Source organism: Struthio camelus, chromosome 20, assembly GCF_040807025.1.
Source record: "Struthio camelus isolate bStrCam1 chromosome 20, bStrCam1.hap1, whole genome shotgun sequence".
Classification (NCBI taxonomy): Eukaryota; Metazoa; Chordata; class Aves; order Struthioniformes; family Struthionidae; genus Struthio; species Struthio camelus.
Window position 1 is genome coordinate 13,688,411 of NC_090961.1, and position 12,478 is coordinate 13,700,888.

General features: G+C 57.5%; 1 protein-coding gene across 10 annotated transcripts in view; it reads left to right on the plus strand.

Moving 5' to 3' along the window:
* Positions 1–12,478, plus strand: part of ABCA2 (ATP binding cassette subfamily A member 2) — a 46,464-nt gene that overhangs the window by 24,745 nt on the left and 9,241 nt on the right. For 4 of the 10 annotated variants that reach the window (XM_068914686.1, XM_009668047.2, XM_068914690.1 and 1 more), the window contains 20 exons: positions 612–802; positions 1,245–1,395; positions 1,677–1,881; positions 2,474–2,638; positions 3,004–3,211; positions 3,521–3,733; positions 4,092–4,288; positions 4,780–4,962; positions 5,472–5,656; positions 6,030–6,150; positions 6,453–6,743; positions 7,825–8,043; positions 8,434–8,536; positions 9,003–9,331; positions 10,005–10,218; positions 10,402–10,507; positions 10,934–11,045; positions 11,489–11,549; positions 11,790–11,964; positions 12,052–12,167. In XM_068914686.1, coding sequence (XP_068770787.1) covers positions 612–802; positions 1,245–1,395; positions 1,677–1,881; positions 2,474–2,638; positions 3,004–3,211; positions 3,521–3,733; positions 4,092–4,288; positions 4,780–4,962; positions 5,472–5,656; positions 6,030–6,150; positions 6,453–6,743; positions 7,825–8,043; positions 8,434–8,536; positions 9,003–9,331; positions 10,005–10,218; positions 10,402–10,507; positions 10,934–11,045; positions 11,489–11,549; positions 11,790–11,964; positions 12,052–12,167 — 3,545 coding nt within the window. The remainder of the gene's footprint in view (positions 1–611; positions 803–1,244; positions 1,396–1,676; positions 1,882–2,473; positions 2,639–3,003; positions 3,212–3,520; positions 3,734–4,091; positions 4,289–4,779; positions 4,963–5,471; positions 5,657–6,029; positions 6,151–6,452; positions 6,744–7,824; positions 8,044–8,433; positions 8,537–9,002; positions 9,332–10,004; positions 10,219–10,401; positions 10,508–10,933; positions 11,046–11,488; positions 11,550–11,789; positions 11,965–12,051; positions 12,168–12,478) is intronic. The other 6 variants (XM_068914687.1, XM_068914693.1, XM_009668054.2 and 3 more) reach the window with 3 other exon arrangements.

Below are 12,478 nucleotides of genomic sequence, written 5' to 3' on the forward strand. Positions count from 1 at the left end.
CCCTGCCCTGCTGTCTGGGGGCAGTCAGGAGCGAGGACCAGTCCCACCTGCCGAGCCTCCTGGTCCTCTCTGTCACCCAGTAGCTGTTCCTAGACAGCAGTGGCCTGGGGTCCCTCACTGGCAAGAGAGGAAGGCTCCTGCAGCAGACGAGAACGTGGTGGAGCTGCTAGGCACAGTGCCAGGCCAAGCTGGCCAGCCGTCTTGGGGAATGGCTGCCAGCGGTCAGGGCAGCCTGCAATGGAGAGCAAGGCACTGAACTCCACAGCTGAGCCTGGAGCCTCATCACCTCCAGGCTCTGCCTCATTTTCCTGGGAAATGGGCCGCATTCATGGGGGCACTGGGCTGGGATGGGTGCAAATCCCACATGCCAGGGCTCTACTGCAGCTTGTCCGTGGGCCGGGACACTCATTCTGAGTGTCATCAGCACAAACCTTGCTCAGCACAGGAGGAAGCCTGTACTGTCTGCACCCTGGCAGATGGTTCTGTGGCCTGCCCGCTTCCAGCAGCCCGCAAGGGACTTCTCTGTGCTGTCATTCGCTCTCCCAGTCTCAGTGAATGAGGCAAGAGGGATGCACAGGGGATGGCCCTGCTGAGAGGTGCTGGCCTTGCAGGTGATGAAGATGATGGGCTTGAACAACGCAGTGCATTGGGTGGCTTGGTTCATCACTGGCTTCGTCCAGCTCTCCATCTCAGTCACAGCTCTCACCGCCATCCTAAAATACGGCAAGGTCCTGATGCACAGCGATGTCCTCATTATCTGGCTCTTCCTCGCCATCTACGCGGTGGCCACCATCATGTTCTGGTGAGCTACTTGATTCACTCTGTGTGATTAGGGGGCACCAAGTAGCACCAGCCCTTTATGGGGTCCTTGTGCCATGGGGCAAGGGTGCTGGGAGCTGTGTGGACAGGGGCCACTGGAGGGGCACGAGTTTCCCCCAGCCAGGTGATTTGAGGGAAAATTTGTTACCCTGACCCCAGTGAAATCAGACTGTGTGGGGAAAGCAGCTGGCCATGCCTGCTCTGGAGACTTCACAGCCCTGGTATGGCAGGATCCAGGATTGGGTGCTGGAGGACCCCTCTGTCCTTGAAGGAGGACAGCTCTGACACCCCCTTCTACAGCGGGAGGATGGTGCTGAGGTGCAGGAGAGGGGAGTACTCAAGTGGGGGGCATAGCCCCTCTCTGGTTGGTAGGGTTCACCCATGTCTCACTGTGGGACTGGCAGGTAATGCTGTCTTCCCTGCAGTTTCCTAGTGTCGGTGCTCTACTCCAAGGCCAAGCTGGCCTCAGCCTGTGGTGGCATCATCTATTTCCTGAGCTACGTGCCCTACATGTATGTTGCCATCCGGGAGGAGGTGGCGCACGACAAAATCACAGCCTTTGAGAAGTGCATTGCGGTGAGTTGATTTGTGGCTGTTAGGGGAGGGTGCCTGGGCCAGGATTTGCCCTGGGCAACTCATGACACGGGCTATGGTGGCCACCTAGCCCTGGGCAAACCTGTGCAGTGCCCATGCAAGTCATGCTGCCGCATGGGGCTTTGAACGCATCTCCAGACGGTTTGGAGCATCTCCATGGGCCTGGATGGGCAGAGCTGGGTAGGAATTAGCCCCAAGCTGTTCCTCCTGAGCTTGGCCCATGGTTCCTGCTGATACCCCTCTTACCCTCCACCCCTTCGCAGTCCCTCATGTCGACCACGGCTTTCGGGCTGGGCTCCAAGTACTTTGCCCTGTACGAGGTGGCTGGCGTGGGCATCCAGTGGCACACCTTCAGCCAGTCGCCCGTGGAAGGAGACGACTTCAACCTCTTGCTGTCCATGATGATGCTGAGTGTAGATGCTGTGGTGTATGGGGTGCTCACGTGGTACATCGAGGCCGTGCACCCAGGTACATACAGGCAGTGGGGCAGGTTAGGCACATGGGCACCCCAGACCTCATGAGAGCCTCCCTGCTGCGGATGCTGCTGGTTCCTGGCCATGCTTTGCACTGATATGGGGGGATTTGTCACAGCCTGCCTCCTGGCTCCCCAGCATGTGTCCTGTTGGGGACTGCTGCCCTCATGCCCTCACCCACTGGTGACACCCCTCTCCCTTGGCGGGATCTCTGGAGCTTACTTGAATCACTTATCTCAGTTTTCTGGCTGACTAGCAAAACAAGGCATCGGGGGCTTGAGAGTTATTTTCTTTGTTTGCCAGTTTGGAGTTTTACCTGCTTCATTCACTTTTAAAGTAAAACTGAAATGTGGGCCAGGCCCAGTTTTGCTCTGGTTCCTTGAACAGCTCCACAGTGTTTCCCTGAGCCCAGTTGGCCAGTGCATTTGCAGACTCCCACCTCACGGTAGTGTTCCCATGCCAAGGAAATCTCCTCAGTACCAGTGGTCAGCTCTACCTCAGCCCTTGGCAGGCTTCTCTGAGGACATGGGTGATGGGGATGAGCCCAGGGAGGCCCTGCGCTGACTCTGGAGTGGTTGTACTTGCAGGTATGTATGGCCTGCCGCGGCCCTGGTACTTCCCCTTCCAGAAGTCCTACTGGTTGGGGAACGGGCGAGTGGAGACATGGGAGTGGACCTGGCCCTGGTCCCGTACCACCCGCCTCAGCATCATGGAGGAGGACCAGGCCTGTGCCATGGAGAGCAGGAGACTGGGTGAGAGCAGTCAGAGGACAGTGGAAGGGAAGCCCAGGGTTGGCTGTTGGGTGCCAGGGTATGCCCCTAGCTCTGCCACAGCATCCTGCTGTGGCCACAGACCCCTCTGCGTTCCCCTATTACCATTATCCTGAAGGAAAGGGTGTTTGTCAGGGAATGGTCCTGGGTGTGAGGCCAAGTGCTGCTGCCTGTCAGGGAGCTGTTCCCTACCATTCTGGGGGAGGGAAGCTGCCGAGAACCAGAGGGGAAGAGAAGCCAGGAGCCAGGATGGCCACCTGGCACGGGCATGAGTAGAGCAGGGAGTGGGGATGGTTCATTCCCTGGGAAGTCCTGCTCTGAGTCAGATTCCCCTACCCACCCCTCAGTTCCTCACCATCCTGCTCTCGTAGCAGAGGAGACGCGGGGCATTGAGGAGGAGCCGTCCCACCTGCCCTTGGTTGTCTGCATTGACAAGCTCACCAAGGTCTACAAGACGGACAAGAAACTGGCACTGAACAAGCTGAGCCTCAACCTCTATGAGAACCAGGTGGTGTCTTTCCTGGGACACAATGGCGCGGGCAAAACCACCACCATGTGAGTGTTTGTCGGGGTAGACGTGGACTGTGTCCTTCTAGCCAGCTGGGGTGGGTCGGAAAGGTACTGCAAGGCTGTCCTCGCTGGGCCCTGCAGCTCTGCCGGAACCATGGCCAAAGGGAAGCAGTGTGGATGTGGGGGTGGCACGTAAGAGGAGCAGGCAGTGGGCACATGGCCCCGCTCTCACATTATTCTATGCAGGTCGTTGGCCATGGACTCTGCCTAGCAGATAGCCTGGGAGCTGGTGATTGGGATCAGGGTTGGATAGCGGTGCATGAGGTCCCTCACACTGTTGCATTTCTCCACCAGGTCCATCCTGACTGGCTTGTTCCCTCCAACATCGGGCTCTGCTACCATCTATGGCCACGATATCCGGACAGAGATGGATGAGATCCGGAAGAACCTGGGCATGTGTCCCCAGCACAACGTGCTCTTTGACAGGCTGACGGTGGAGGAGCACCTCTGGTTCTACTCGCAGCTCAAGAGCATGGCAGAGGAGGAGATCCGCAAGGAGATGGACAAGTAGGCAATCTTGCCCCAGCAGAGCTGTAGCTCCCCTTGCTCCTTCCTTTCCACTGATGTGAACAGGTCCCCTTCCCACTGGCTGTGCTGTGGTAGGTGACCTAGGAGCTGAGATGTCTCCAAGAGCAGCTCCACAAGTGTTTTCTGAACCTTGGGATATTGGGCTGTTAAAAGCAGCGTAAGATCCCTCTATAGCCTGTATGTAGCTAGTCTGTCCCCATCTGCCGAGAGCCTAAGCCACGCACACGGGGTAGAGGTGTGAAGTGCTGCTGGCAGGCACCAGGGCTCTGTGGCTGGAGTAGGCATGGGTGCAGGCAGGCCTCGGCAGGCCATAGTGCATCTCTCTCCCTGTCCCTAGGATGATTGAAGACCTGGAGCTCTCCAACAAACGCCATTCCTTGGTGCAAACCCTCTCAGGTGGCATGAAGAGGAAGTTGTCAGTGGCTATAGCCTTCGTGGGTGGATCGCGAGCCGTAATTTTGGACGAGCCCACAGCTGGTGTCGATCCGTATGCGCGCAGGGCCATCTGGGACCTCATCCTCAAATACAAGCCAGGTGAACAGAGGCAGGCAAAGCCCTGCACAGCTTTTCCCTCCTTGTATCAGGTCAGGGTCCCCCACCTTGGCTGCCAGAGCTGAAGAATGGCCAGCCACAGCATGGAGAGAACTGAAATTGGATGTAGGGCCTCTCCTGAAATGGAAATAAAACCCCTCACTGTACCTCTTGAGAGAGACCAGGTGAGCTGCAAGACTGCTAGGTTCCCTGTTGTTCTTTGCTCCTGGCTTGCTGCCCAAATTGTGGCACGTTTTCTGACCATGCCTGTTTCCCCACGGCAGTCAGACTTCCCTGTGCTTGGCACAGTGGGTCCCTGGGGTGAGCTGATGATACTTGGAGGGCATTGCCCTCTATGCATGCAATCCCTTCCCCCAGGGCCCGGAAACAGTTTACCTTGTTCGAGCGGCACCTGGTAGGGCAGGTACAGGCTGCTGTGGCCCTAGCATGGCCATGCCCTTCTGCCTCACTGACACTCTGTTTCTGCTGGGCAGGGAGGACCATCCTGCTCTCCACACACCACATGGACGAAGCTGACTTGCTGGGCGACCGCATTGCCATCATATCCCACGGCAAGCTCAAGTGCTGCGGCTCCCCACTGTTCCTCAAGAGCACCTATGGTGATGGTTACAAGCTGACGGTGGTCAAGAGGCAGTCAGACGCCAGAAACAGCACAGGTCTGTGGACCCATCATGACCCCGGTGTTTAGGTGGCAGAGTAGATGGGCCCAGCTCTTTTTTTGTCCAGAAAAGGGACAAGAGGTCAAAATCCAAATGCTCCCACTGCCAGGTTTCCATAAGCCATGTGGAGGGCTGAGGTGGACAGGGTCAGGGATGTAGGAGGGGATACCTCTCAGGCTTGATTTCTCCCTTCTGGGTCTCCAGTTAGATTGTGCATGGAAGCATTTGCCTCCAGGGTGCTGATTCTGGTCTAGCCCCTGTGCTGATTGCTGAGATGTTGAGCTGCAGGCAGTGGTGCCCTGTGAGGCTGGAGGGCAGAGGGCCTCTCCCCAGGGCTGGGCAGCACAGGCATGGACAGCCAGGTCTGTGGCAGGGAAGCTGGGAAGTCGCCAGGACACTGCAACAGAGGATGAATGAAATCCTGAGGCGCTGGGCTGCAGCTTTGGCATTGGGGTGGTCCTGGTCAAACAACGTGTGGAGTGATTGGTGCTGCCTCCCTGCTATAGAGTCGGGCCAGCCGCACAGTCCCCCGTCCCACTCCTCCGTCAGCCCCTGCTCTGAGCCCCGTGTCTCCCAGTTCATCAAGAAGTACGTGGCCTCCTGCCTCCTCATCTCAGACACCAACACTGAGCTCTCCTACATCCTGCCCAGCGAGGCTGTCAAGAAGGGCTGCTTCGAGAGGCTCTTCCAGGTACCCAATCTGCAGGAGGCCCCAGTGACAACCCTGCTGGCAGTGTGAGGATGAGGGTCATCCTTGAGGGGCAGGATGGGCACAGATGGGTATGGTACTACCACGAGGCTTTTGGGTAAAAAGCGCAGGTGGGCCTGTGCAGGGTGGGCTCTGGAGGGGCAGGACATGGTGCTGGGCCTGTTCCAGCCCCATCCAAGAGCTTCACCCACATGTGCCCACAGCAGCTGGCTCCAGGAGAAGATTCTGCCTGGCACTGGGTGCTCATGGTGTGAATGGGTGCCTGAGGGATCCCCTGTGCCACGGCAGGGTTGTGGGAGGCCATGTGGGAGAGATGAGCTTCCAGCCTTCCTCATGTGGCACTTTCCCTCTACAGCACTTGGAGCAGAGCCTGGAGGATCTGGCCCTGACCAGTTTTGGGCTGATGGACACCACACTCGAGGAGGTCTTCCTCAAGGTGTCCGAGGAGGACCAGTCTCTGGAAAACAGCGATGTTGGTATGGACCCTGAGGAGCACATGGCAGTGCCATCAGCTCTGGGACATGGGGAAGAGAGGGAAAAGTGCTGTGTGTCATACTTGATGTGCACTTTGTGTCTCCTCTCCCCTCTTGCATGGCAGCAGGAGTACCCTCCTCTCCAAATGGCGCAGCAGGAGAGGCTGCCTCTTGCCAGCCAAGGGCAACCAGATGCCTGCTGCAGTCTGGGTTTGCAAAACAGACTTGGGGCCCTTCTCTGCTGCAACATCACCTCAAAGGCTGGTGTGGCCATTGCTAAGTGGCAACCCTCTTTCTCCTTCCAGACATGAAAGAGTCCAAGAAGGATGCCCTGCGGCCACCCACCCCCGAGTTGGGCCCAAAGCCCGAGGCCAATGGGGAGCCCCTTGCGGAAGCAGAAGTGCCCGAGAAGCCAGAGGTGGAGCTAAGCAACCTGGTGACCTGCTCCAAGCTTGCCCAGTCGCAGGCATCCCTGCGCTCAGCCTCCTCGGTGGGCTCTGTGCGGGGCGATGAAGGTGGGGCTTATTCGGAGTTCTTTGGAGATTACTCTCCGTTGTTTGATAATCGGCAGGACCCTGATAACATCAGTCTGCAAGGTTTGTAATACCGCATGGCAGCTCTTCACTTTGCTAGCGGGAGGTGTGGGGCCTGCTCGCCCGAGTGAGATGCTCCAGAGGTCACGTGCTCTCTTCAGGGTTCCGATTCCCCTCTGTGCTGGGGATCGGGGCTGTGCCTGCTCAGGCGAGTTCCCATGCGGGGCTGAGCTGATGTGTCCAGGACCCTGTGCAGAGAGAGAGAAAGGGAACCCTGTGGCTATGCAGCCCTGGGGAATAGCGACCTGTGGGAGACTGCTGACTGCAGGGGACTTGGGTGGGATTTTGTCTGCAACTGGGTACTTCCAGCCAACATTTGCAGCTCCCCAAAGTGGGAGCAGGTACATGAGGAGGTCCCATGTTGAGACACAAACCTAGTGCACTCAGTGGCTGGTGTGAGGACACAGCCAGCGTTAGTCCTTGATCTCTTCTCTTAGTTCCCTTTGTCTCTCTCAAATCCTCCTGCAAGCTCCAACCTTCAGCAGACTTACTGCCACTAACATGCTTCCTCCTTGGACTAGCAGCCAAGCGTGGAGAGCCGCCTGCCGGTGTGGTTCTGCTGTGGTGGGTGTGCTAACACCTTTGCTGTGTGGCTGGGTCTTTTCTCTTGGCTGGCCAGCCTGCCTGTTCAGCAGAGAGCCATTTTCCAGAGAGCAGGTTTGCACTCCAAACTCTTGGCACAAGTTCAGGACTGTATCCTTGGCCAGACTCTCAAGTCATACAAGGATACAACATGCAGACAAGAGCCCACAGGCTTCGGTTTTATTCACAAACCCTTTTTGGGGTTATCCTACCAGCTCTTGTCATGATTAATTTAAAGATGTGACATTCTTCCTCTGCCAGAGCTGTGTATCACCCTGAGGATTACCAAATTTGGGTCACCAGGAAGGCAGATCAGGGGTGGATGCAGCATCCCAGCTGAGCTCTTGGAGTCCCAGCCCCAAGCTTGCTGCCTCGCTGTGTCCCCACACCTGAGACCCATCCACCCCACTTCCTAACAGTGCTAATCCCTTATGCTGCTCAGGTGCTTCTCAAATTGGCCTGCTCATGTCCTCCTTCCCTCCTTGCTGTCTCCTTACTCCAGATCAAGAAGCTGATGTGGAGGCGGAGGACCATGACCTGGCAGGACAGGGGAGCTTTAAGCTGGAGGGGTCGTGGCTGAAGTTGCGGCAGTTCCATGGGCTGATCGTCAAACGCTTCCATTGTGCCAAGCGCAACACCAAGGCCCTCTTCTCGCAGATCCTCCTGCCCGCCTTCTTCGTCTGTGTGGCCATGACTGTGGCACTCTCTGTGCCCGAAATAGGTGCCTACAAACTCTAGTGCCAGAGGGGTCAGGAGGAAAAGGGGATGCTTGCCCCTGTCCCCTCTCCGGTGCCCAGATTTGTGCCCCAGAGCCAGGCCAAGCATCTGTCATCCTCCATCTTTGGAAGCTGTTCCAGCAGCTCAGGAACAAGGGCATCTTTCCCACCCTGCTGCTCCGACTGTCCCTGCATGAGCTGAGTCTCACCAGCATTGCAGACCCAAATGCTGTGGGCTCCTGGTAGCCTCCTCTGCCTTTTCCAGTTTGGATGGTGGTGAAGCTGCTGGGTGATGGGAGGGGGTCAAGGCAGAGGCTCGTGGGGAGTTTGGCCAGTCTTTCTGCGAGGGAGGTGGTGGTGTTGGTGCGAACAGGTTCTTCCCTTTGACCCTGCAGGAGACCTGCCTCCCCTCATCCTCTCGCCATCTCAGTACCACAACTACACGCAACCCAAGGGCAACTTCATTCCTTATGCCAACGAGGAGCGGCATGAGTACCGGTGAGAGCCTGCCGCTACCTGAAGAGTAGCATCCTGTGGCTTATCCCTGTCCCTGTCCCCATCCCTTGCTGCAGTGCCTTGCCAGGACCACACTGGTGTGCAGGGAGCAGGGAGGGGAGCCCACAGTTGGTCTGGCACTGAAGCTGGCTTGGGCTTGGAGCTCAGCCATGGCCAGTGCCATGTCCCATGCAGAAATCACCCACCATCCTTCCCCAGGGTGAGTCCCTGGGAGTGGTGCCAACCCTCACGCTGGTGCTGGTTGCGCCTGGCAGCTCGTCTTGTGCCAGGTCCAGACTGCAGGGACACTGAGGGCTGTACAGCCAGGGTGCCCAGGCTAATACAGCTGTGGTCCGTAGAGGCCCCAGGGACTTGCCCAGCAGAAAAGGACTGAGGTGGCAAGTCTCATATCTCCTCAGGGATGCCCCTTGCTTCTAGCTCCTCTTCACCTGCTCTTCTCTCCCTGCAGCATCAGGCTGTCTCCTGATGCCAGCCCCCAGCAACTGGTGAACACCTTCCACCTGCCCTCAGGCGTGGGCGCCACATGCGTGCTCAAGACAGCCTTCAACAACACGCTGGACCAGCCCATGCAGACCCTGAACCTCAACAGCAACGAGTCCAAAATGCTGGCAGCCAAGTACTTCGATGCTATGTGCATTGACTCCTTCACGCAGGGCCTGCCGCTCTCCAACTTCGTGCCACCACCTCCTTCCCCAGCCCCCTCGGACTATCCTGTCTCAGTGGATGAGGACCTGCTCCGTGCCTGGAACTCCACAACCTTCTCCTCTGCCATCAAAGGTATCACCAGAGCCTGGGCCTGGTGCCCAGGTCTGTCCAGGCCCTGGGTTCATCTCCAGGAGAGGTGATTTATCTCCCTCACGGAAGCAGTTCAGGGACCCCTGAAAGTGGCCCTCAGGCACGGTTTGGCCTGGCCCTTGCAGAGTATTGCTCAGCTATGCTGCTGGCTTAGGGCTGGTGTTACCCTTGGCGCACCTCTCTGCTATCAGCTTCCAGCAGTCCTGGGTGAGCTCGCTGGGCTAGTCATGCCATCCAATGTCTCATGGCCAGCCTTGTGTCACCATTACTGGACCGACTGCTCGGTCCCTAGCTGGATAAATGGCTGCTTTGCCTTCTCCAGACTCAGTTCACAGCCTCCATCTGAATTGTTTCCATCCCACGTCTGCTCCAGAGTTTTCTTCATGTCTGTTTTTTGGCCCCTCTCTGTCACTGGGACCCAAAAGACCTCTCAAAAGACTAGGCTCTGGCCCAGTGGGAGCTAGCCCTTGTAGAGCAGAGTGATCTCTCCCTGCTCAGCCAGGATCTCTTGACTGCGTGTGCTGCAGATTGCCCTGACATGTCCATCTCGATCCCTTCTTGCCCTGGTGTTGCCCCAAGCAGCCCCTGTGACTGGAGGCTGATGAGGTGGTTCTGGTTAGAGCTGTGCTTTGAGCTGCCTTTCTCTGCTCCTCAGAGACTGTCACCTCAGCCCCAGCCTTGCCCCAAATTATCCACGAGCCCATCAAGTGCACGTGCTCCATGCAGGGGACTGGCTTCTCCTGCCCCAGCGGCGTGGGAGGGCATCCCCCGCAGATGAAGGTGGTGACAGGGGACATCCTGGCGGACATCACCGGGCGCAATGTCTCTGAGTACCTGCTCTACACCTCGGACCGCTTCCGGCTGCACAGGCAAGAGGGAGGGTGGGAGAGATCTTCCTTGTGCTCTTGGAGCAGCAGGCTTGGGGGGAACGGGGTCCTTGTGGAGATCAGAGTAGGGGACCAGCTGGAGCCAGGAGAGCTGGATGAGTGTTGCTTTGCTTGTGGACCTAGGGGAGAATGTTCACAGCTTCTCACTGGTGCCTTGTTCCACAGGTATGGGGCGCTCACCTTTGGCAACGTCCAGAAATCCATCCCGGCCTCCTTTGGGGCCAGGGCTCCTGCCACGGTGCGCAAGATAGCCGTCCGGAGAACAGCCCAGGTAGGACCATGCTGAGCCATGGGGCAGCCTGGCCTGGCCCCAGGGCAGCGGGGGAGATCGATAGGTGGCAGTGACCCTGGCACAGATGGGGAGGAGAAGGGGGAAAGCTGCACTGGCGGCATGGTGGGGTCCATTCATCCCCCCCTCTAAGGCAGGCCTCTCCTCTGAGGGATCTGCGGTGGTGCCCTAACTCCACGGTGTGCTTAGCGGTACTCCCACATCAGCCTGTTGGGCCCAGCATGGTCTGTAGGGACCCACTCTCCCTGCAGTCTTGCGCACAGGAAGCCTGCCCTGTGGCCGCCGCCATCCCATCCCATGTTGTCGTGTCCTGTCCCATTCCATCCTGTCTCAACCCTCCCAATCCAGCACATCTGCCAGGGGCCCAGCTTTCCTGCCACTTCCCAGCATTCTTCTCTGCTTCTCTAGGTCTTCTACAACAACAAGGGCTACCACAGCATGCCCACCTACCTCAATGCACTCAACAATGCCATCCTGCGGGCCAACTTGCCCAAGAGCAAAGGCAACCCCGCTTCTTACGGTGAGGGCCTGCAGGCATTTAAGAGTGGAAGCATGTCAGGAATAGCTTTAGGGCATGGTTTAACAAGGGTCTGAAGTGAAATGTTGCTCCTCAGCCTAAGCAGGCTACTGCCCGTTTGGAGCCAGGGTTCACCCGTCTCAGATGTGTGTGGTTTGAGATCTAGGCTAGACAGGGTCTGAGTTGGTACCTCCCAAGATGCTACCTGCTGGCTTCTGGTCTTGCAAACATGTGAAAAATGGTCTTGAAAAATGCTCTGCTGCCAGCTTACGAGAGGGAGGACTTGGCCTGACCTGCTCAGTTGCTTTAAGCAGCTCAGCTTCTGCACTGGCTGCAGAGAAGGAAGCTTGTCCTCAGAAGCAAGGCAGGCCCGAGGCGGTGAGTAAAATTTTCTATCCTGAGCTAACTGTCACACTCCTGTGTTTTCCTCCTGGGCCTTTCTGTAGGTATCACGGTGACCAACCACCCCATGAACAAGACTAGTGCCAGCCTGTCTCTGGATTACCTGTACGTCCCACATGCTGGTTTGAGGGAGGGTGTCCATCATGTAGAAGGGGAGGGAGCTCCCCGATGTGATTTGCATGGGGAAACACAAAGTTACGGGTGTGACGTGGGGGTGTCTGTGCTGTACCCTTGCCCAGTGTACAGCAATTGTCCCAAGCTGGGACAGGTGGCCTTTGTGGCCTTTTCCCAGGCAGCTGAGAGTGATGTGATCTGTGCTCTCCTCCACCTTGCTCCCCAATGCAGCCTGCAAGGCACAGACGTGGTGATTGCCATCTTCATCATCGTAGCCATGTCCTTCGTGCCGGCCAGCTTTGTGGTGTTCCTGGTTGCTGAAAAGGCCACCAAGGCCAAACATCTGCAGTTTGTGAGCGGCTGCGACCCTGTCATCTACTGGTTGGCCAACTATGTGTGGGATATGGTGAGCAGGGCAAGCAAGCCCAGCAGTTGAGTCCCCCAGGGCCAGGGCAAGCAAACGGAGAATCACAGAAGTTTCTCTCCTTTTCAGCTTAACTATCTGGTGCCAGCCACGTGCTGCATCATTATCCTTTTTGTGTTCGACCTCCCAGCGTACACATCTCCCACCAACTTCCCTGCTGTCCTCTCACTCTTTCTGCTCTATGGGTAGGTTGCTCAGAGGAGGTGAGTAAGGGAGGAAGGCAGGGGGCCAGGACCTGCTGGTGAGGTCCTTCTAATGCCCCACCTGCTCTGTGACTAAATGGCCAGGATCTGGCCCTGGGGCTGCCCATCTGGCAGTTTTCTGCAGCTCCCACAGCTGGTGGGCTGGAAGCTTTGGGCTGTGGGGTGGGAGACCCTGGAGAGGACTGGGCTGGGAGATAGGCAATCCTGAAGCTCACTGATTGGTGCTGCCACATGGTAGTGAGCATGTGACTAACCCAGTGCCTCTCCTGCCACACTCACATGAACTTCTGCCA